The 24,614-nt window shown below is 35.7% G+C and overlaps 1 protein-coding gene across 1 annotated transcript; it reads right to left on the reverse strand.

Moving 5' to 3' along the window:
* Positions 1 to 3,340: 3,340 nt before the first annotated feature.
* dpt (dermatopontin) lies at positions 3,341 to 16,167 on the reverse strand. The gene is made up of 4 exons (XM_065264899.2): positions 15,742 to 16,167; positions 4,319 to 4,444; positions 4,006 to 4,113; positions 3,341 to 3,850 (listed from the first exon to the last, which is right to left on the reverse strand). The coding sequence occupies exons 1-4, from the start codon at positions 16,029 to 16,031 to the stop codon at positions 3,784 to 3,786; spliced, it is 591 nt and encodes a 196-aa protein (XP_065120971.2). The 5' UTR covers positions 16,032 to 16,167; the 3' UTR covers positions 3,341 to 3,783.
* Between the last annotated feature and the right edge of the window lie 8,447 nt (positions 16,168 to 24,614).

The following is a 24,614-nucleotide window of genomic DNA, read 5'->3' on the forward strand; positions in this document are numbered from 1 at the left end:
TCGTTTTGTGATGCTTGGCACAATGCCTGAAGTCAGCAGCTGCCATAAATAAACAGTGTTTAGAGCCACTGGCTTACACCCAACCACGTTTGCACTGAAGGGGAGCAAAGAGACTGCTGTATACCAGTGGTGGCCGGTGACAACTTTTATTTTCGAGGGATGAACGATGCAAAGCTCATCACAACATGTATTTAGCCCGTCATGTCAAAATATGTGTTCAGTGCATCATGTGACCATGTGCATCATGCGTCTTGTCAAAATAAGTGCCTGCTGCACATGCGTCTAAAGGGTTTATAATAAAAAAGACGCTCACGTTTGCCAGATACTCGCTTAATCTCATGTGTATCAGAGTTTACTGTTAAAGGATAATTCCGGTATTTCACACTTTGAGTCTTATTTCTGGTTTGTTTTGGATGAACTACAGTGATGGACACTGAAATTTTGACAATGGGTCGTGTCTTGACTTTTTGACTCGTTTAGAAGCGTCTCTTGACTGCTTCAGAATGGAAGTCAATGACCATGCACAAACATGTCATTAAAACAACACTTAACGTTCATTTTCAAAACTGTACTCTCACCGAGTGGTTCGTGGTGTTCGTTGATGATTAAAAACAAGTTGTGTAGCGAAATACAGTTTCTGTCGTGTTTTATTTGGCATTTTGTAAAATTCCATTGACTTCTCTTGGAAGACTCATTGCTCGCTGATATATCACTCCGCCGCCGGGAACCGGAAAAGGGTCTGTTTACATGTGGTTGTAGTTTTTTCGCTCGGTTTCTCTCAGAAGAAATTTTTCCCATATTTGATGGCTCAGTGACCAGCTTTAGGTTTGAAGTTGAGCTCGATTGTGACTGTATATACGCTAGACACCGAGTTCGGTTCAGCGTCCTTGTACGGCAAAGTGGTTGTCGCCATCAAGTGGTCGGGAGTGTCAGACTCAAATATAGAGCGGAAGTAAATACGCCGTTGTGAGGTATCTGAAAAAATAGTTCCACTATAGCAAATAACACGGATTGAAATCTTACATTGCGCCAATATATTTGTTTTTAATAATCAACGAACACCACGAACCACTCTGTGAGTAGTACAGTTTTGAAAATGAATGTTAAGTGTTGTTTTAATGACATGTTTGTGCATGGTCATTGACTTCCATTCTGAAGCAGTCAAGAGACGCTTCTAAACGAGTCAAAAAGTCAAGACACGACCCATTGTCAAAATTTCAGTGTCCATCACTGTAGTTCATACAAAACAAACCAGAAATGAGACTCAAAGTGTGAAATACCCGGAATTATCCTTTAAGTGAGTGTCTTGCAAGTATTTTGTGAATGTGAAAGTCTCTTTTATCATAAACCCTTTCGACGCATGTGCAGTAGGCACGTTTTTTGACAAGATGCATGATGCACAAGGTTCACATGGTGCAACAAAACATTTTTAAATAACGAGCAACACACATGACACATATTTTGAATTGGTGCCCCTCAGAAGAGAAGTCACCAGCCGCCACTGCTGTATACAGAATCTGGTTTAGCACTGGAGGCAGTGACCCTCTACTTAACCCTGATCACATCTAGAATTTTTTTTTTTATTAAGTACTTTATATTATGTGAGCTGATTTTTAAAATGTTGTTTTGCCCCAATTCTCATATTATATACTATTTATTAAATGGGACATATTATGAAAATCTGACTTTTTCCACGTTTAAATGCTATAATTGGGTCCCCAGTGCTTCTATCAACCTAAAAAATATGAAAAAAAAACAACACAGTAACTTAGTTTTGGTAAAACATTCTCTTCAAGCACGTGAAAAAATAGTTAATTGAAATTTGGCTCCCCATGTGATGTCAGAAGGGGATAATACAGCCCCTTAATCTGCACTATCCGACTACGGCACTGCCATTTAGTGCAGAGAAAAAGAGAGAGAAAATAATTGACAGCACAACTGAGTTTCAATTTCAACAAACCACCATTATGGTGATTAGTGTTTGCATTTCATCTGCTCATTTGCATTTTAAAGGACACACCCAAAAACAGAACACACCCACTCACACTTTTTGCTCACAACTACAAAGTGGCAATTTTTACATGCTATAATCGATTATCTATATGCTATTTTGAACTTAAACACCAAAGATTTATTTTCACATCATAAAGTCTTGTGAAATGTCCATTTTAAATCATTTATATACAAACAGGTAGAGGTAAGAGTTGGGTTGGGTAATTACAAATGTCTACATAATGTAATGTAAATACAGTTATGCTGGCTGTTTAAATTAAATATTATGCCCAACATATGAAGAGTTTAGTTGCAAAACGAGATAACTCAGTTTTTTTTATTTTTCAGAATTCTCATTTTTTGGTTGTGCATTCCAATTAATATCAATTCAACTGCAGTTGGTTTGTTTTGATTTAAACCTTCATAACTTAAAAAAATACAGCTAAATAGCACCATAAAACAAAATAATAACATAATAATAAACATGTTTTGACAAAAATGTAAAAAAATGGATTTATCTCGTTTTGCAACGAAACTCTTCATATATGTCATTATGATAATAATGGCACTTTTTTACAGCATTGTATAATTTCATAATAATGAATGATAATTTCTAATTCTAATGCAGTTCTAATTCTAATTTCATAATGCAGTAAAATTCGACTATTTTGTCGATTTCCCTTGACCCCTGTGACGTTGGGGTTAGGGGTGGGGTTTCATTGTTGTTTTTTTATGATAAACATAAGTTTTTGCACAATTAACTTTGTATAAATTCATACAAATTAGCCAACTCAAATAAGTTTGAATTCTCGTAAGATCAGGCTGGTTTGTCCCGGGTGAGACAACCTGCATATACATGCTCATTCCACATAAAGAGGATTCTGTTTGCTGCTCTATTTAAAGTGTCACAGGCACACAAATCCCAACCACCCTTATCCAAACTATAATTGTCCCACTCGTTGAGAAGGACACACCCAGACACGTTTTCTCATAGACACCCTCTTGTAGTTAAGAACTAGCAAAGATTTGCACTCAATATTTATACCAACCCCAAAAAACATCTGTGCAATTTTAAAAACTATCATCAAATGTAATTTGGCCTCAAATTCTATTGAGAAAAGTCACTAGTTTTAAAATAGCAGAAAACAGATGGATGAAGAGGTAAACAGCCTTTCCCGTTACGTGTGTTGCACAACTCGGAAAAAAAGCTCGCAAATCTTGAGAGAAAGGGATTTATTACTTCAACTGTTTTCTCCTGTTGATTCAGAATTTCCAATGCATGAAATGCATTTCAAGCAACAACTATTCCAAGATGGTTGATGGAAATCATTTAACCAATTGTGCACAATGTTGTTACCATCATGCAGTTTTTATTACATTGGTACATAACATATATGTGCAGTTTGTTCATAATGAAAACAGTACATGTTCAAAACAATATCAAAATGCCTTCATTTTAAATCGTATTACGACTACACATGTGGCAATTATAGAAATCATAGCAAATGAGTACAGAATAATCCATGCAGGCTTATACAAAAAAAAAAACATGATGACAACATATTGGGTATGTCTATAAGTATACTGAATCTTTTTACACTGTAAACTTTTTAAACAGTAAAAAAAAGAGTTACCCTGCATTTTATTAGGTTATACCAACCCAAGTATTTTTAGGGTCACATCAGGTAACAACTATTTTGCCTTTACACAGTCTATTGAGTGAAATTTGAAGTGCTCTTAAGTTGACAGGTGTGTGCTTATTTCTGTGTAGAAGGTCAACAAGGGTGCGGTCTAAAAATTCTCAAATTCACAATTAAATTCCGTCATTCTGCACAAGATGTACTTCCACTGCCGATCCCTGTAGGGCATGAAAAACAGGCTGGTGATTTTTATGCATTAACAACCACTGAAACACACCAGCAATGGATCACATTTGAATAAAATTGGTCATTTATACAAAATAATGCAAAAGGGCTCTACATGTAAAGGAAGATGAATTCATAACACACAGACCTCACAACACCATTAAAGGTGGTTTGAGCCCCTCTGATGAAGTAGCCGTAACTGGGAATTACCATCTCCCCTTCTTCCTTGTGGTACTCTGGGACATCAATCGTCTTCCTGTGAATAAGAACCAAATTAAAGAAAAGATTATCAATAACATGAATAATATTTTTATAAACCATTAATTGCAGTTTTAAACAGAATACACATCTACAATTGATGAATATGCAGGTTCATTATTAAATAATACATGGTGATTGGGATGTGCACAACAGATGGTTAGTGTCTCTTTTAGTATATGTGTCTGTTGTTCGAAGCTCACCAGCAGGAATACGGGCATCTCCGGCCATATCGACAGCAGTAGAACTGCCATTCCCGGTCCAGGACAGATTCAAAGTATTGACTTTGCACGCCAGCCACCAGCCCATTGTTAGTGCAAACTGAGGACCTGTAGACAGTAGGTAATTTGTTGTATTAAGAAAAGATGCTAAACTAAATACTTTTGTTGGTAAAAAAATATGTCATTCATAACCAAGCTCTGAAATATTAATGTATTCAGGGAAGTCAGTCTCATATATGGCGTGCATGGTGTGTGAGGTGTGTCTAGCCTTTGTTGACCTTGTATTGTGAGCATGTTCCTGTTTATAATGAAGTGTTGACTGAAACAGTAAGGAGCATGTGCCAACATATTTGGGCAACATCATTTTATTCTTTTCTAGGCCTGCAGTAGTTATGGTTACAGTGGTGACAACAGTTATCACTCTTAAATGCTTATCACTTTTGACTATGAAGACAACACGTTTAACAATGGCAGACTGTAGAGACATTGTTAGGGCATAAAATTTAAATCAGCATTTAGCATCTAGCCGATCTTGTGCATTATTTGAACACAATCTGTGAAAACTGATTTGCTGTAAAGACAAATAACCTTAATATCTTTAATATTGACTGAGTAAGGTCCAAGATCAATAAGTGATGCTCCTAATCCCATTTCACAGACAGTGTCACATTTCAAGTAGCAGATTTAGCTGAAGTGCAATTAAAACCACAATTGCTTCATTAAGATAATGATGCTTGGAAGTAAAGTCATCAAAATGTCACCCTTGAGGTGGCTGCTTAATCAGAGTTGTTTTCTTGTTTTTCTGCAAATACAAGTTTATTTAGGGTTTTCTTGTTGTCATCACAACAGAAACGTGATCAGGTGCTCTGCACTGCTCCCCAACCACAGCGGCGCCAGACTGTTGTCATAGCAACACTAACGCCATGGGCAACCATCCCACCAATGGCAAGTAGGCAAAGACATTCTCCCAATTGAATGTCATCTGCTCCATAGCACAAATCAAACTGACTGCTCTTATAATGCAAAGAGAGCAACTTAAAGGTTAGCCTAAACTCGGAAGGTTGGGTGCATAGAGACTATTCTTACTAAGCAATCATGTATTTATTCCTAGCACCATTCCAGCATGTATGGTTATATTTTTTGGCAAGAACTGGTTAATCTATACACATGTTGATCCACACAAGTTAATGGGAGGGGCAATTTGGCATCTCCAATTCACCTAACCTGCTTGTTTTTGGCCTGTGGGAGGAAACCGGAGTACCTGGAGTAAATTCCCACGCTGACCCAGGGAGAACAAGCAAACTCCACATAAAAATGCCACCTGAGGTTCAAACCAGGGACCTTCTTGCCGTGAGGCAACAGTGCTACCCACTGAGCCACTGTGCCACCCGCTGAGCCACATTGCCACCCACAAGCAATCATGTGAACTAGTTTATTAGTGAAATTAAAATCATCAGTGGGTTTTTTATATTTGGGAATTTATACCAGTTTACAGAGATACACAGACTCTAACACTTGTTGGGTTATTAAATAAACCTATGCTGGGTTAACAACAGCCCAGCATAGGTTTATTTATAACCCAACCTGTTTTCTGTACAATATTTACTCGCCATTTTGTTAAAAAATAATACAGCAGAATTTACTTCCTTACTGCACTCCCTTATGAACATTAACAATAGTTTTACTACCAATAAAACAATGCTCACTACACTGTCAGAAATAAATAGTGATGCACCGATGTATCGGCTGCAGATATTTATCAGCCGATTTTTTATGAATTTGAAACCATCTTTATATCGGCAATAGCACGAGAAAGGCCAATACAGATTATTTATTAATTAACTGCATAAAGAAATCCATTATATAAAATTACATAAAGAGTTAATATTGTTAATAAAATAAATGCTGAATAGCAAAAACCACCTTTGAAGGTTGTCATGCTGTCTTATAATATTTGTTTTAGCTTAATTTGTGCCTTCTTTTATTATGTGTGTCAGTTGAATGTTAATTAGATAAAATCCATGTTCATTAAAAATTATTTGATGCAGAAATAAACTAGCTAATAGACCAACTGTATAGTATTGTATACAAGTGTTTAATATCAGTATCAGCCAGGCTCGGACTGGTAATCTGTACAACCGGGCAAATGCCCGGTGGGCCGGTCGACACGTGGGCCGGTTGCCTCCGAGATTTTTTTTTTCATGCCAAAATGTTTAAGTTATTTATTTTCGGCCCGTCATGTATAAATGCAGTTGCATTTGGATTTGGGGGAGGGTGATAGGAAAATATTTTCGGCTTCTTCATGACAGGTTCAGTGTGTGTTACGATCGCGCACCCATGCCCCACCCCTCAAATGGATTTGTCCAAGCAGCCGCTAGGTTTATGGGGAAATCTACAGTGATGATAGCGCATCATTTAGCCTTGCACTTAAGAAAAATCATTATGGACAACAGAGGCTCCAAAAAGAAGAAAGGGGGAGCGGAGAAGATCCGCGAGAAAAAGTCGCCCAGGTATATTAACAACCGCCCAAATATATCTGGCATAACTTTTTTTGTTCTTCCTTGATAATGACACTATTTGATAATGACATTTGAGTGCGAGCACGTGTCTCTTCCAACGAGTTCGGTATGTGTTCGCGTGCTCTCTGTTTCTCTATGAATTGGGTGTGAGCCGAGGCAAGCTCAGTGTCACGTTGTGTCCATGTTTCTGAACTTGAGCAGAGTTGTATGCATTAGAGGTCTTCACAGAGGACCCGTACAGTTCCGGGTCTATGTTTTAAAGGGGCAGTTGGGTCTCGGTCGGTCCCAGTTTAATTATGCTTCGGGTCCTGGGTCTGATCGACCAGTCGGCGCTAATGCGTTAAAGCTCTGGTTTCTATGGCTATAGGCTATAACAACTGGCTCTTGTTTTGAAAGTCACAATGCACTTTCTTTCTTATATTTTTATAAATATTATTAATTAACCATCTTTGCTTTTTGAGCAAACATTTTAGATATAAGAGATGGTAATCTTTTAATCTGCAAGAGAGAAATAGAAAGAGAGGCACTTTTACTGCTTCTGCTCTATCTAATATAAAGTGAAGAAAGCTACATAAACCATATACACACCGGTCACATTTATAATCTATAGACCTATTTATAATCTATAGACCTGCACTGTCTATCATTAATATACTTTACATATTATTGTATTCAATAGAGTTTGATAAAAGGGGTCATCTACACAAGTATTGCTTCATATAACAGTGCAAAAATAGTAAAGTGTTTTTGTGGTGCTTCGACAAACAGTGTCAGCTTTGTTCATGGCAAAGAGAGTTTGAGGTGGTTGAATTTGAACTATACTGTGAAATTAATATAAATGTTCAATAAATCTAAGCATTGGGTTAGAGAGGCGATTTTGGTATCGGTGGGCTTGTGTGTGGAGTGGGGGGGTGTCGTCGGTCCAGTGGTGGGCCGTTTCACGAGGAAATTGCCAGGGCCGAATTTTGTTCCCAGTCCGACCCTGGTATCAGCATCGGTATCGGCCAGAAGTTGTCTGTTTAAATCGGTATCGGCCCAAAAAAATCCTAACGATGCATCCCTAGAAATAAAGGTACAAAAGCTGTCACTGGGACTGTATCCTTTAAAAATATATACCTTTGTGGTACGAAAATGTATCTTGGATAGACTAATATGCACTGTTCAGATAAACAAAGGTGTACTTTTTGAATGGAAGTACCAGCTTTTATACCTTTATTTCAGAGAGTGCATGTTACCACAAATTTACCATGCTTTTGCTACTACTATAGTTTAATATGGACTCTAAACGATCCCAAACGAGGCATAAAGGTCTTATCTAGTGAAACAATTGTCATTTTTGGCAAGAAAAAATAAAATATATGCACTTTTAAACCACAACTTCTCGTTTATCTCCGGTCCTGAAAAGCGCCAGCGCGACTTCACGTAAATGCGTAGTGATGTAGAAAGGTCACATGTTACATAAATGAAACCATTGTAAACAATAAACTGACACAAAGACATTAATTAGTATCATTCGACATACAACAACGTCAGAACTGTCCTCTTTCTCCACACTTGTAAACACTGGGGCGTAGTTTCGTGTTCGTCCTCTGTGACCTCTTGACGTCATGACGTATTGCGTGAGGTCGCGCTGCCGCTTTTCAGGACCGGAGATAGACAAGAAGTTGTGGTTTAAAAGTGCATATTTTTTATTTTTCTTGTCAAAAATGACAATCGTTTCACTAGATTAGACCCTTATGCCTCGTTTGGGATCATTTGGAGTCCTTTGAAACTCTGTTGAACAAAAAATGTGTTAAAGAGTTAAGTGTTAAGCGTTGGGTTCTATTAAAGTCCATTAAAATGAGAAAAGTCCTGAAATGTTTTCCTCAAAAAACATAATTTCCTCTTGACTGAACAAAGAAAGACATCAACATTTTGGTTGACATGGTGGTGAGTAAATTATCTGGATTTTTTTAAGAAAATTGACTAATCCTTTAATTTGCTCTATTACAGGGGAAACAGTCAATATCGCACGTGAAGAAACAAAACATTTAAAACGTGAATGCTTATAATGCTAAACAATTTTTTTTCTACTAACACTTGAATTAGGACTATGAATTTTCTTGAAACTCTGAGTACGTAGTAAGACTGAAATATAGTACATCCTCACAAAGACCTAACAGTCTACTGGCAGCATGGGGCTGAGGTCACCAGCTCTGGCTTTTAGGAAATCTCCCGAAGTGGGCAATAGATCAGGGAAAACTATGCTGAGGCCAATTAACCCACTGGAAAATCTCTCCCCATTGCACTTGGAGTGGGGAAATAGCTTGGTGGAACATTGAATGGCCCTTGGCACTGTTGCTAACTCCCTCTGAGACTGATCCCCACATCCAGACTTTTCCTGTTCTAACAAGCTATAGAGAAGTGGTCAATTGAGGCTATACTTTTGTCAGAAAGTCACACAAAAGCAGTTATCTTAAGGGTTCTGGATGAAGAAATGTCTTCCTGGCCAGGATGTGAAGAACCTGAGCCAAACATTGGCCAATATCAAAGAAGGTGTCTGTGACATTTATGATGCTATTCAATATAAATTGTTCACAATCTTTTAGGGGAAGGAAAAAGCAACTACCATTTTATGCTTAAGGTTAAGGGGCAATTTATGAGATGATCCTAAATCATTTTACATTTCAAGCCATTCTGGGCTAACATTCACATTCTTGTGGTCAACCAGAGTCTAGATGCAGGATAAAGTACTGCATTGTCTATCATATTAAGTCAGCTTTGTTATTTGAAGTCATATTTTAACTGACTGTACCATGCCTTTAGTGTATTATTTTTTATTTTTTATGTGTTTGTATATATGCGATTGTTTAACTCCTAAAATATAAACATCCATTACAATATAAAATATGATATTTTACACACTATGATAATCTGAAGATTGAAATAATGATTAATATATTAGTATAAACAGTAATGTTTTAGATGATCAGTATGTTTACTTTAAAACTTTATGGGGCAGTTTCCCTAACAGGGCTTATCATCCCAGACTATAATGCATGTTTATAAAATACATATTTGTACATATATCAGTGTCATTGTTTTGTCTCAATATGCACACCAGTAATGGTTTTTGTAAGGTATTCTTGACATACTACTGAAATATCCTAATATAACTAAGGTCTATATTGGATTAATCTAAAACCTGTCCGGGAAACAGCCCGAATTGGTTTATGTGTACTGCAACAACTATGGAGTATGCTTGCTTTCCAGCAAAAATGTAATCCAAAATATATTCAAAAACAAAGGATATACTGTTGAATGCTGCTCAAGGAAGTCTCATAAGCCTTTAAATGGTCAGATTTTTTTTGTGTAAACCTGGCAAAAATTAAGAGGATATTGCATTATTTTAAGTTGATTTAGTTGTTGTCCAAACTGTATGTACTGAAAGGGCTGTGATGTAATTGTTTATGTTAATATTCTCTAAAAGATTAACCATTTTATGAACTAAAACATATCTATTTAGGGTGTGAAGTAGCATTTAAACTACCATAATAATAAGTGATCACCTTTGCTCCATTATTATATGACTGTCCTGTTTATGTGATAGCGTGTATAAACTTGTTAAAGCACCAGGTTTATTCTGAAATGGATAGATGTGAAACTGTGTAATTTTATTCACTGAGTATTCCTGAAAACAGTTGAACATGATTTGCTATGACTTTGTAGAGCTATCTCGGGTTTATATGAAGTACAACATATGCTTTAAGAATAAAATAAAATAAATGTAATAAAATGAAAACATCTGTAACAGACCTCAGATGTCTGATATTGGCACTGATAGTCAGTATCCTGGACAACATGACTGTTCAATAAAAGCAAAAGTTCATTTTATGCTTTGAAATAATGCTGGGCCCAAGATGTTCTCCAGTAATGGAAATAAACACTGTTAATCCATTCAAACTTTGCAACTGTACATCACGTTTCTCTGGTATTAATAATTTTTGACTGTTTTACAATCCATCTGAGAGATGATATTAGTAAGATATAAAAGCACTAGAAATGTCTTACACAACAATGTTTAAACTTTTTAATGTTCACTGTACAGTATGTCTCATTGTAAATCAAGGAGGTATAATGTATAAAACTATAAAACCTTCAAAACTCAGTTTTTTCATGCCAGATTATTTGAAGATCTATATTAGGCTCACAGCACTCACTAAATGGATTGTTAATTAGATTGTGAAACCTCCCCTATTTACACTCCAGTGACACACATAACAAACAGGAAGTGTGTCTTAGCAATGTTTTGGAGTGCAAAAATGTATCTTTGCAAACATTGCCACCATGCTCTGAGCATCTGAGTATCTGAGATATTTCCTGCACCCAAAATGAGCCATGTCCATATAGTATGCACAAATCAGTATGAGAAATGAGTAGGGGAGAGAAGAGGCGAAAGTACCATTTTTCAGAAAAACGCCATTTTAAAAGTTAATGTTTTAGACAGAGGTCTATTTTTAAGTGTAGTCTATCAATGCTAGATGGAATTTTGAACAAATTTAAAATGACTTCAGTATAATTTCTTTTTGAACATAAGTACTGTAGCGCATTGGTACTTTCGACCCAGTCAGCTGGGACAATACTTTTGTCGCAGCTGACAGGGAACACACAGGTGGGTCAAAAGTAACACAACAGAGCAAAATAGATTTTTGTGTTACACTTGTTTTTAGTAAATATACATGACTGTGACCTTGTTAACATGTAACTGTAAACATAATTTTTTTGTTTGTTGCATATCTTAGCAAAAAATAATTAAATTACATTTTCATTTTAAATTTCAGTTTCATCAAATGTTTCAAAAGCAACCAGACAGTAGAAACTGGAATTTTTGAGAATAAAAAAATTTCAACAGTATGAACACTATGAAAATAAAATTAATTAAAATTAGAATAATATAAACGTTCAACCTAATGCAATAATATTAGCAGCGGGACAAAAGTAACAAGTGTTACTTTCGCTCCGACAGGAACGCCTGACATTTTAAGGAATAGTCTACCCTTTTGCCATATTAAACTATGTTATTACCTCAACTTAGACGAATTAATACATATCTATGAATTTTCAATGCATGCACTGTATAGCGCATCGTGAATGTGTTAGCATTTAGCCTAGCCCCATTCATTCCTATGGTACCAAACAGGGAAGCCACCAAACACTTGCGCGTTTTCCCTATTTAAAGACTGTTACATGAGGAGTTATACCAGTAAGTTTGGTGCCACAAAATAAAACTTTTTTTTGTACCATAGGAATGAATGGGGCTAGGCTAAATGCTAACACACTCACAATGCGCTGTACAGTGCACGCATTGAAAAAAAAGGTATGTATTAATTGGTCTAGGTTGAGGTAATAACATAGTTTAATATGGCAAAAGGGTAGACTATTCCTTTAAGGTCCTATCATACACCCGGCGCAATGCACCACTCAAGTGTTTTTTGTTATTTTCAGCCCGGCGCAGGTATTATTTTCACGTTTGCACCATAAAAATTTTTTTTGTGCATGTTCTGGTCTGAAAATGAGGTGGGTTCAGGTGCATTGTTAGTACATTGCTATTTTGAGACAACTAGACTACGCCATTGACCAACTAAAACCTGGTCTAAAGTCTAAAGTCAATGGCGCGTTATTGTTTTTGTTATTTAAAGAGCACTAAGTAATATGCGCCTATAAATGGGATGACAAGCGTTTTTGCTTATCACCCACATGGACGCGCAGCAAACGTTTTTAAATATAAAAATTTAAGGATTAAAATTTAAAAGATTATTATTGAGTATCTTGGACATAAATGAGTACCAATTATTAGACGTAAGAAGGCGTAAAGAGCTTTTTCACCTGTAGCCTAGTAAGGAATTGAATGTTTTGCTTTAAACAAATGCAAAGAATGCATCTATTTTTATTTTTTTGGTTTTTAATGCTACCCCACGGATTTATTGTATATGATGACTTTGTATATGGTGAGATAAGAAACTTTTTTTAAGTAGGCCTAATGCTTTTAAAAAACTCACAGCGCTGTTCGGGTGCTGAAATGTTTTGCTCTCCACAAGTTTGTAAATTCTTTATCTCCTGTTTGTTATAAATAAAGTGTTTTTAGAGTGTGCAACTGACTTTTAAAGGGGATGGGAGATGGGACTCTCATTGGTTTATTTTTATGTTATGTCCAAAACACACCCATTATGAGAATATGAACAACCCTTTTAGGCCATGCGCTTAGGCGCACAAACCATTTTTCCCATCATTAAATTAGCAAAAGTGGATTCGGACACACCCGTTTAGACTTTGCGCCATGCGCTTTAGACCATGTGCTTAGATCTTTAAAACAGGGCCCTTAAACTCGATTTACTTTTATTTTGAAAAACTCTAAAAAGGGAAACTTCAGGATGTGTTACAGCACTAAATAACCTGTAGATTGATCAGTACTGTAACACATGAAACAAGAAACACAAGGCTTTATAAGAAAAAAATGGAATTTACTTATCATGGTCAAAAACAACTTTCTGGACCTTCACGTGCAAATGTAGTCAGAGCTCTGAGATTTTTTTTACATTTCTTACTTTCGTCCTGCGTTACTTTCGCCCCGGTTCTACCCTATGTAGCTTTGAGATGGTAATATGCATTCTTTTTTCCAGTATGTACCTCTGATGTTATATGCCGTCTATTTTTAAAAGGGTACTGCCCCAAATGACCATTGACAGTTTGACAAGTTGTTCTTAATATAAACACATAACTATCAGGATATTATCCAAGACATCATGGATAGACTCCCGCACTCCATATGACCCCAACAGGGATAAGTAGATGATGCATGGACTGATCTTACAGTTCAGAATTATTATAACACACAAAATTAAGACATTTTCAATTAAAATAACATCCTAAACTCACAAGAATTTACAAGATGGATAATTCATATAAATTCGTATGAACTGAATCATACAAAACCATACAATTATCATAAAAAACAATACCAAAAGTGTTAAACAGTTTAACTGAAATTGGAAGTCAAAATGGAACTATCATGAACACCCTACCCTTTTTTACAAATAACCAATAGTGTTTCATTTATGGCACAGTCCAGCAAAGACATACTGGAACAAAACATAGAGGACATGACGCTATCTAAAGAGCATTTGACTGGAAAGGAAATTTGATGAAAAGCTAAAATGTAGGGTGATAAAAATTACTAGATTTTTTTAGCGCACATGCCAAACTGTAGGTTTTGAATGCTTATATCTTCTGTATGAGAGTTTTGTCCGTGTTCTGGACCATGACAGTTTATGTTTCATTTTAAGCCTAACGTATTGCTATATTTATAGGGGCTTTAAATTACGGCTTTTTTGCAGTGATGTTAACCCTACTACCCTAAAAAGACTTAAAAAAATTCTTTTACGGGTGCTAACTTGATATGATAAATGATTAATTTTTTATGATAAAAGATTAAATATGTTTTCTTACCGGATTCATTGCATCTTAAATTAATAATTTTTATCTGATCAGGCAGCTACAAGTATGGCCTTTTCATTCATGACGTGTCTGTAGAACTCCTGACATGTGTAGTTGTAGTTTCACTTTTAATGAGGGCCACAGTTGCTCGGTTCCCTGTCTCTGTTTAGGCAGTCGTCATGAGACAAAACACAATTTCCATGAATGCACAGGGATGTTTAACAGGAGCTCCTGTTTGATACATTTATTTTTGTAGCTTTTTTCTGTTTTCTGGCTTTGGTTTGAACAACGTAAGTGGCTATGCATGTTCAGTGTTTTTTAGTGTGGGACTTGGACTTGCGGGACATGAGACAAAGCCTTTCAGGTCACCTGCAAAATTCTTCCTGCAACTTCCATGTCAGGGGGAACGGCGGGGTATGTAGATAGAATGGCTCATTTTAAGGAAATAAAAACAATACTATAGCTATATTATATTGCATTTCTGTCAAGATATCCTTCTAAAAGTTAAACCTTTAAATAAGAAAACAGTTTAACCAATCATATCCAATGCAAAATAAATAATATTTTGCATTATATTTATTATATAAATGATTGCATATTTATTATATATATTATATTTCATAGTATAATTTAATCAAACAGAATGTGCAGTGCATGTTGTACAAATAAAGTATGTTTATGGCAGCTTGTTTCATTTTGGCCCAGCACAAGGCTCTTAAACTTAAATGTTGCCATTATGTCTCCTCGGAGGCTTGTGGTTTACTCAGAATGGTCATCCTGAGGCAAGGATTAAATGACACCTATGAGATCTAGATCGACCCAAACATCTGCTCGTCTCACTGCAGTCCAACTTTCAAACTTTCAGCTGTTTTCCTTACGACAAACAAATAATCATGATGCTGCCAAGGCAACCCATCGATTCAGAAAACAGTTCTTAAGAAACTGTGACATCTGAGTCTAATCATATGTTACTGTAGCTCAGTTGGTAGAGATTCACATTAGCAATGTAAAAGTGTTGGGTTTAAAACCCAGAGAAGACACAAATAAAGTTATAAGTTGAAAGCACTGTCAAATATACATATCATTCTATGTATAGTTTTATAACAGTATTCATTGTTACTCAAATGGTCAATAGTCAAATGTTTCCAGGCATGGCTGTTTAGCATCAAAAATAAATAACGGTACAAAAAACTGAAAAGATGATGCATTGCACAAAACTTCCTTCGACCTTCAACTGCATGCTTTATATTGTTTTTTCCTTGCATAATTGCATACTATTTAACATGATTCAAGACTTAGAAAATAGTTTGGCTTGTTAGTAGAAACACAACAGAATTTTTCTCTGAAATGGTCCTTTCTGCTACAATTAATCCTATAACACAAATAATACATCTTTACTGCATGCACACATACCATTCCATTCCAGCTCTGTTGATATCATCCCACCAGCACTCACTGGGTTCTCCCCAGCCATAGGGAGTCCTCTGACATTCAAAGTTCCACTGGCGGTCAGAGCCTTCTTTTGCACTGAAATGACTTCTGATAGCCACTAAGACCTCACCATGAGGACACTGGAAGTTGAAGCCCTGGCGCCAAGAATTTACCCACTCATCACCTGTATCATACATGTGGCCATACTGAGCGTTGCCGCTGGAAAAAAGCATCAGCAGAGGCAGAGCCAGCAGAACACGAGCTGAGTCCATCCTGGAGTGAAAAACTGGAACTTTTCAATGCTTCCTCTGTTTTAAAAGCTCTACGAGATGTGCTATCCAGATGTTATGTGTCTGGATCCAGGGTTGATAACTCTCAGCACAAGCAGACAGTTATGGCTCGGGATTGCACTTTCTTGTATTGTTAAGGAGGATGTAACTAGCCTCCTCCCATGAATTCGCCGGAGACCCAGAGCAGGCTGTCTTAAAGAGAAATTTCTCTTTAAAGCCAAACATTATGGCATACTGAAAGAGTTTACTTTTAATTCATTACTCATTGTGGTAAACTGTTTGGAATGTTAGAGAAAATAGCATTGTGAGTGAGAACATTTGTACTAAGTACTGCTTGCAAAAAAGGAATAAGACTAAGGAGTAAGACAACCTTGAGATTCATTTTGGAATAATTTTCATAAACAACAGACACTGTGTGCAGTATGTTTAGACAACTGGAGCTATAATTTCATCAGTTTATACACTCTTAGAACGAATGTGTTAAAAACAACACATTAGTGTTGATTGTGGGACGACACACTAAATGCGTTGTCCCAGAATTCACCCATCACTGTGTTATTATTAAAATAACACATTTTGTGTTACTTTTAACACAACTTGTGTTATATTTTAACACAAAATCAACACAAAATGACACATAATGTGTTAAAATTACACATCATGTGTTAAAAGCTTAACGCACAAAGATGTGTAAAAAATTAACACATCCTTTCTAAGAGTGTAGTTTATTATTACAGATAGCAGCAGAGAACGGGGCAAGTTGTCACATAGGGAGGTTGTCACAATGACTATGTCTAAGTCACCAAACATGAATTAAAAAAGTGAGGTATGGGTTTTGGGGTTGAGTTAGGGGAATGAAATAGTTTGTACAGTCATTATAGCTATGGGGATCCCAGTAAACCACATACTGTATACTGGTATAAGTGTGTGCGTGCGTGCTTGTGTGTGTGTGTCTGTTTCAAGCTTTACACGTTATTATTTTTAACCAGATCCTTTTATCCAAAGACTTACAATGCATTCAAGCTGCAGTACACTGTAAAAAATTGCCGTAGCATAACAGTAAATTACTGGCAGCTAAGTTGACAACAATCTAGTGTTAATTAATTTACAGCTCTACTATCGTAAATTAACAGCTCCCCTATATTTTACGGTATGTTATCGTACAGTATTAATACCCTTGAACCCAACTCATTTCATTTGAGAAACCAGTTGCCTTGAGTTAACGATGCAAGGATGTACATTTCTACAGTATTTTACTGTTTTGTTGAAAAACAGCATTTTCCTGTAGAATCTTTCCGTTTTTTTTAACAGCAGTTTTTTACATTTTATCAGTTTGTTTTCCGATAGAATCAAACCATGGTCGTTTGCTTTACCAACGGAGTGACAGGACCACTAGGCTTGTACTTATGTTTACGTTTTACACAAAAATTTGGCAATTAAGATAAGCTAAAGGGTATCAGACATTATAACAGCATTAACTTTTAGGAATAAAGAATGCTGGGGTGATGTACAAGTTTTTCTCAAACACTATAATAGCAAAAAAAAAAGTGTTATCTTATGTTGCTCATGATGACTCTACCTCTAGATCATCACTTTGAATTGTCGTCCAATGTATCTTTGAGATACGTCACAGTCTTTTAAACCACAAACATTTATCTTAGCAGCTCAGATAACAATCAGCAGTTATGACTTCTGCAGTTTTTTACATGATCATACTGCTCTGTTTAAACATTAACCTATCTTATCAACAATTGGATGCAAAGCAAACTTTGTACTAGCATGGCGACGTAAAGAGCTACAAAACAGGCCGGCAGGTTGAATATTTCAAGACCAAAGTCAAAGTCATTACATTTACATAGCACAGGAAGAAACAATGCATTTTTCATAGAAAACCACCTTGCAAATATTGAACATTTTATCTAAAGCACACATTTAACACAAAGCATTACATTTAAGCATTTTAATTCAAAATTAGGAAGGACAATGTAGTGCAAGGTACAGTAAGAATTACAGACTACAATATACTGTGTTACAGTAAGTATTGACAATTTATACACTGCATAATATAACCGTATTTACTTTGTGGAAATGAAGCATGATGCATAAAATGACTTTCGTTACATTTTTGTTGATTGTGAAAATACTGTACTAACAATTCGACTCGATATCTTTATGTTTATCTGGGTGGGGCAGAGGCAACCAGCAGTACCCTCATCTGTTACCCAGTTCAGTCAGTGCTGTAGTAGTATTTGGAGGAAAAGCATTATTGTTAGTGGATGCTGTTCGAAAACAGAGATAATATAACTGTACATAATACACTTACACAATGCAATACTGATAGAGTTAGAGACTATAATAACCCCAAAACCTATTTATTGTAACAGTAGTTTCCTAATAGTAATTACACCGGTAATAATATGTTCAGGTAAGAGTGTAAAGCTCTCAGTACATTTCCCCTGTCCTATTATTATGCATATAAGGCTTTATGAGATTTCTTAAAAAGAACAATATGTTACCAAGTCTGTAAAATACCGGCTAAAGTCTCATAATCTTATTATGAGATTCTGAGAATCAAAGTTTGATTTCAATCATTGATTTCCCTTTCATTTCAATCTTTCACATGACCTTATTCAGTCAATATTAAAGATAATAAAGCCAGATATATTCTTTACATTATATGATTTTATAGAAAAGAGTAAGTCACAAACAATGACATTAGCTGGGTCTTCATAGGCGGGGCCATATATTAATTATTTTGATCTGTTGATTTTAAGAGATAACGATATTCTAGATCTCTGACCACCGATCTGTACCCTAATTTATCATTGCTCATTATGGCTCCCAATTACCTTTGGGATATAAGTGTATGTAAGTATAAGTTTTATCGAAGTTTTATACATTATACATTCCTGTCTGATTCAAACAATGACTTTAAAGTAAATGCAAATGCAGTGTGAAATGTTAAAATATATACATTAGATACATATATTTAAACCTAGAAACATCTGGCTTGAAACAAAGTATTTCTCTAAAATTTGGTCTATTTTCTAGCTTCAAATTCTTAAAAAAAAAAACATGTCAGAAAGACAAATTGTGTCTGTCCAAATCTGGCACAGTGACTTTGATCTGACTGGAAAACAGCCACTGTCAAAGAGTACAAACATAAATAGCAGCATATGTTCAGAAAGAAAGTGCAAGCCACATCTTGTGGAGTTTTCAATTCCAATGGAGCAAATCACAGATACGTGTATTTTTAGCTGTATCATCAATCCATATAAAGTACTTTTATTCGGGACAGTGGCATGCAAATTTGAGGCAGCGTGTATTCATTCCTACATTCAATTAATTTTCTACTGCATTTAGTTTTATTTATTATTTTTACTATAGTTTTACCATGCACTAGCATGTAACATCAACCCAGTGGTGTAGTCTACGTGATACGCAGGTATACGCCGTATACCCACTAGAAATGGTCAAGGATTTCCGTATACCCACTAAAAATAGCGCGAGGATGCGTAACAGCATGGTTTTGTGACATATTTTTAAACTTTTAGTCATAATATAGATGTGAAGCACTGATCATTATGCTACACTTGCCACTTTAGCGGGTTGAAATACATATTAGGCTATATACTTCCTGCCGAACTGCGCGATCCGATCGGCGTATTAATTTCTATGAAATCAAATTACTATAGTGACGCGAAAGTGACCGGGGAGCAGACTGGTGTGACGCCACAGGGAAGTGACAGCAAAGCACCGCGAGAGCGACTCCAGTTATCACATGGAGAAATCTGCTTTGAATCGCTCTCGCGGTACTTTGACATCACCAAGAGGTCTGCTTAGCGCCAAATGAAGTCGAACCTGCAGTGTAGCTGCTCACGCGACACTGAGAAGTGAACGAGTGAAGCAGTGCTGCAACATAAAGCTTTAATATCAATGACTATGCAAATTAATTCATGGTCATCTTAAATGTGTATTAATTAAAAACATATAGTTGTCAGATAATATCTATTGAAAGAGTGAATATTTTTTTCTCCTTTAATGCATGTGTTATCCACGGATTGAAGATTGTAAACAGTTTATTTAATTTTAATTAACAGTTAAGTAACTTTTGTTCCTGAGTTAGATGTTGATTAACACTAAACCAGTCTAAAAATCAGTCCAGTTTCCCCAGCTGTAAACCCATTGGCTCTAAAGTCTTTTTTTTTTCTTATAATAAACTGACATGTTGAGAACACATTCAGTTTATGTGTTTATGAGTACACTTTCAGAATGCTCTAAGTTACATAAATATCTTTACTCTATGCATCTGTGAGTGTGGTGGTGCTTATGAGGTGTCGTGCTAGGACGAGTGAGCATAAGGGTGAGAGGGAAAAATCACAGTAGGCTATACTCACTACAAAAATCTAGACTACACCACTGCATCAACCACATTTTAACACAAAACATATTCTAAAATGAATACTTTCTAAATAAACAAGTAAATGTAAAAATGTCATAGAACTACAGTTGAACAATAACTGTATACTAGCCAGATATGATTCACATCTGCTTCACATCCCTGAAACAGTATGGCAATAGGGAATGGTGGAAACAGCTGAGATTCACTAAGGGATTCTAGTTATATTTTATATTTCCAAACCATAGATGCACAAATCCCACTCTATGCATGCATGAAATAAATACAGTACAACTTTTGGAGGCTATTGGATGAATAAAAGATGAAAATCCTTTACATTTTGAACTGGAACTCAAGACCTGACAGGAGCCTTTGTCCCCCCGCTCCCCCTCCTCCCAGCCATGGTTTGCCTCGGTTAATATGTACACAAAATAATCTGTTTTATTACATGTTTTCATGTCAGAAAGCAAATATGTTTTATAGCTGTCTGTCTGTCATGGACTCTTAAAATCTCACTATTGTGCAGGTGAGGAAAAGATTGAAGGTTTCTTTAAAACAATGCAATGTGAAGTCAAAATACATTCTTGTGGAAGAGGAACATATGCAGTAAGCTTTAGGACAATAATGCCTATGTAGTTTTCTCTGTCTACAAAGAACTGCGGTCACCCTTTCTTTTTATTTGAACCACTAAATATCTCCAAGGTAAAGACGGCCAAACTCAAATTTGCAGAACTTGAGCACAAAAATGTATTTATAAATGAGCAAAAATACTTTCCTTAATGGAGAAGGACAGATGTTGTCAGAAATGTTTTTTTAACAGAAAACCAAGCTCTAAATATAAGTGGGAGGAGCTTTTTCAACTCCAATTCAGGTCATCCATACTGTTACTTTAAAAGTTTCTATCTTACAAAGTAATTTTTGTATTAAAGTGATTACAATGCAAAAATTGCATCATTTCCCCATCTTGTCCTCAGATTTAAAGTATGTGGAACAGAGCAAAAAGGTGCATATACAAATGCAAATTCACATGGATAAAGATGCTGCTTCATAAAATGATTATTAAAATATCATCATTAATATTATTACAGTTGTAACTTTTTACAGCCTTGTTAGCTCTTAATGAATGGCTCCTGAAACATTTATTCCAGTTATTACAGATTTCGAAACCTGACAGATAAATAAGGTACAAAATGTGAAAGCAGACGTTTGCACGTTTATGTGAGTGAGCGTCTGTGGTTATCATGGGTGCCTCGGAAGTGGCACACATTCAGCAATTGAAAAGTGCTTCCCCGGTTGTGTGGCTGCACACAGTTTTCTGTCTCCACCCCTTTGACCCAAATACATAACAGCACTACTTGTGTTTAGGTGAAAAGTCAAGTCCTTAATATTTTCTTTTGTTTTGTCCTTTTTTTCTGAATTAAGATCTTATCTTACTTATCTTTAACTTTTTCTTAGCTTCTTGCTGTATATCTTTGTATGTATCTCTGTTTTTACAGAGCAAATGTATTATTTCATTTCAGGTTTGCTTATAATATACATATTTTATTTAGTCAGAAAACTAAAAACTACCTCATTAATATATCCTAAAAACTTATATCTAAAACTCATCTCCATGTCATCCACATCATTTGCTTTTGTTTGATGAGAAAATATATTTGTGTTAAATGTGATGTCCACGTATGTGGACATCCAGGTCCTAGGAGGTTAATTTTAATAGCGTATCTTTATAACAGAAATTTCCCTGCTGATGCCTTTTGTTCAAGATGTGATGGAGATGCATTTATACAGTTTACGTATAATTATAATGTTTACAACATTTTGGACACTTCAGTCCAAAACTGTTTATCAATTGTAATAAGTCCATAAGTGTACTGCAGGGATGTAGAACGTTACTGTAAATTATTTGTCAGTGGCTATTTACACTAAGTGGAAATAGCTGTGGATGCTATTTATACACTCAAAAAAATTATTCAAGACATTCTTAAAAATGACACAATAAAATTGTGTAATTTAAAAAAACCTAATTAAGAGCAATAAGTATATATATTAAATTACACAAAATGAATATGTACTATAATTTATTTATTTCTTTTTAATTGCATTAACACAATTAGTTTAAGTTTGGGTTCTGAAAAATAATACTGTTTTTTTATCTCAACCTAATTTTATCATGTTCAGTCCATTTAAGTTTGATTACACTGTTTGATTACACTACATTGAGTTATTGAATTTACAATAAACTGAGTTATTCAAACTACACTAAAATGAGTTATTTAGGCTACACTAAATTGAGTTGAGGCAACTACACTAAATTTAGTATTGTCATCTACTTTAAATTGAGTTGGACAAACTTCTATATATTTTAAATTTTGTAAAGCAGTTTTTTATGAGTTAGGGGTGAATATTCATCTTTGGATGGAAATCCTGTCAATAATTAAATTGAGTTAATCCAATGAATTATTTTTTTGAGTGTAATAAGTAAAAATATAGATATATTTCTCAGACAATATTAGCATTTTCTTAGCAATATGCAAAGTAAGTGAAAATAAGTTTTATTTAATAAGTGAAGTGGATTTGACACACAACAAGCCCAGCCCGGTTGTGATTTAACCCATGCTTGGTTGTTTTAACCTGTCAAATAAATTTTTGGAGGGTTAATTTCAACCCAACTGCTGAGCTCGTAACTTTTTGACTCAACACTCGGTTCAAAATAACCCAGCATTTTTATGTAGAGTGTAGGGATCTGGGTCCAGTTACACAAAAACCCTTAAGAAAAAATGCTGGGTTGTTTCAACCCAAAATGCTGGGCTGTTTTAACCTATTGTTGGGGCAAATATAAACATGTTTGGGTTAATTTCAACCCAGCTGCTGGGCTTGTCCCTTTTTGACCCAACACTGCATAAAAACTCTTAAGTTAAGAAAACCCTTATCTATAAGGTTAAGGGTACCCTTAAAGCTCCACTGTGTACTTTTTTGAGTTAATTCTTAGCAAAAACCCATGTTTTCTTTCAAAAGTATGTGCTCATTCATGTGTAATTACTTTCACCCCACTAATCAAAGTATTCTCGTAAGTGTAGAATCTGCTATTTAAAATGCATACCGTCGAAGCGCTCTCTGGCTGAATCCATGTTGTGCCTCCATCTTTGAAATACATTCGCCGATGAGGGACATTCCTGAAATTCAAGCTCCGCCTTTCGCGCTTTCACTCTACACTCATGCTGGCCGATAGCTGAAGCCTCCGGAGGTTGCATGTGTAGGTGGTATACATCATCAAGACAGTCTTATTTCAGAATATTAACAATTAAAAAGCTGACAATTATTCTTAGTTAATTGTAAATTGATGTAATATGCTTATGACTTGTGAATGTAATGCTCAGTTGATTTAAATAAACCAGGCTTGATGACGTATCCAGCCTGTGACCTGCGTAGCTGAATCCTTCGGATTTTACAACAACCGCACACCGAAAGCCTGTTGAAGACATATTCTCGAGGACATTAAAACAAATCACCAAGCATGCGAAACGGGGATTTTAAACGACAACGTGACAGGAAAAACATCAAGACCAAAGTCAATATTGGAGTTAGTTTTCCAAGAGGGGGCTCAAGGGACACTGAAGTTGCACTTTCTATATTCTCCACAGGTAATTCAGCATATTCGTTTACATCGATACAGTCCATGTTGTAAACTTGAAGTTTTATAGTTTGTTGGCTAACTTTAGCATGATTATGCATAACACTTGTTAGTGTAAACATGCATGTGGTTTAATGTGTTCGAACAGACACACGCCGTCTCTCCGCCCATTTATGTAATCTGAGGTACTGAGATAAATGTTTTCATCTTTTCTGACCTCTAGCACAAACATACGGTGACAGCGCTATTTTTAGCCTTTCATTGATAAAAGCGTCTGATCTGCGCGTCTTTCGTTTCATTTTACAAGCGTGTGAAAGTTGCGTGATCTTTTTTCACCAATATCAGAGAAAGCTCTTACATATACACGGACATGTAACGTTTATTTAAAACATAAGCATTGTACTCTGACATAATGTCTGACATAATACTCTGATAAAAGCGTCTGATCTGCGCGTCTTTCGTTTCATTTTACAAGCGTGTGAAAGTTGCGTGATCTTTTTTCACCAATATGAGAGAAAGCTCTTACATATACACG

This window comes from Paramisgurnus dabryanus, chromosome 7, assembly GCF_030506205.2.
Source record: "Paramisgurnus dabryanus chromosome 7, PD_genome_1.1, whole genome shotgun sequence".
Lineage (NCBI taxonomy): Eukaryota > Metazoa > Chordata > Actinopteri > Cypriniformes > Cobitidae > Paramisgurnus > Paramisgurnus dabryanus.

Coding starts and splice junctions, on each gene's coding strand:
- dpt (XM_065264899.2), bottom strand. CDS start 16,031: ATGGACTCAGCTCGTGTTCTGCTGGCTCTGCCTCTGCTGATGCTTTTT. Junction 4,445..15,741: donor AACAGAGCTGGAATGGAATG/GTATGTGTGCAT, acceptor TACTGTCTACAG/GTCCTCAGTTTGCACTAACA. Junction 3,851..4,005: donor ACCTTTAATGGTGTTGTGAG/GTCTGTGTGTTA, acceptor CATGCCCTACAG/GGATCGGCAGTGGAAGTACA.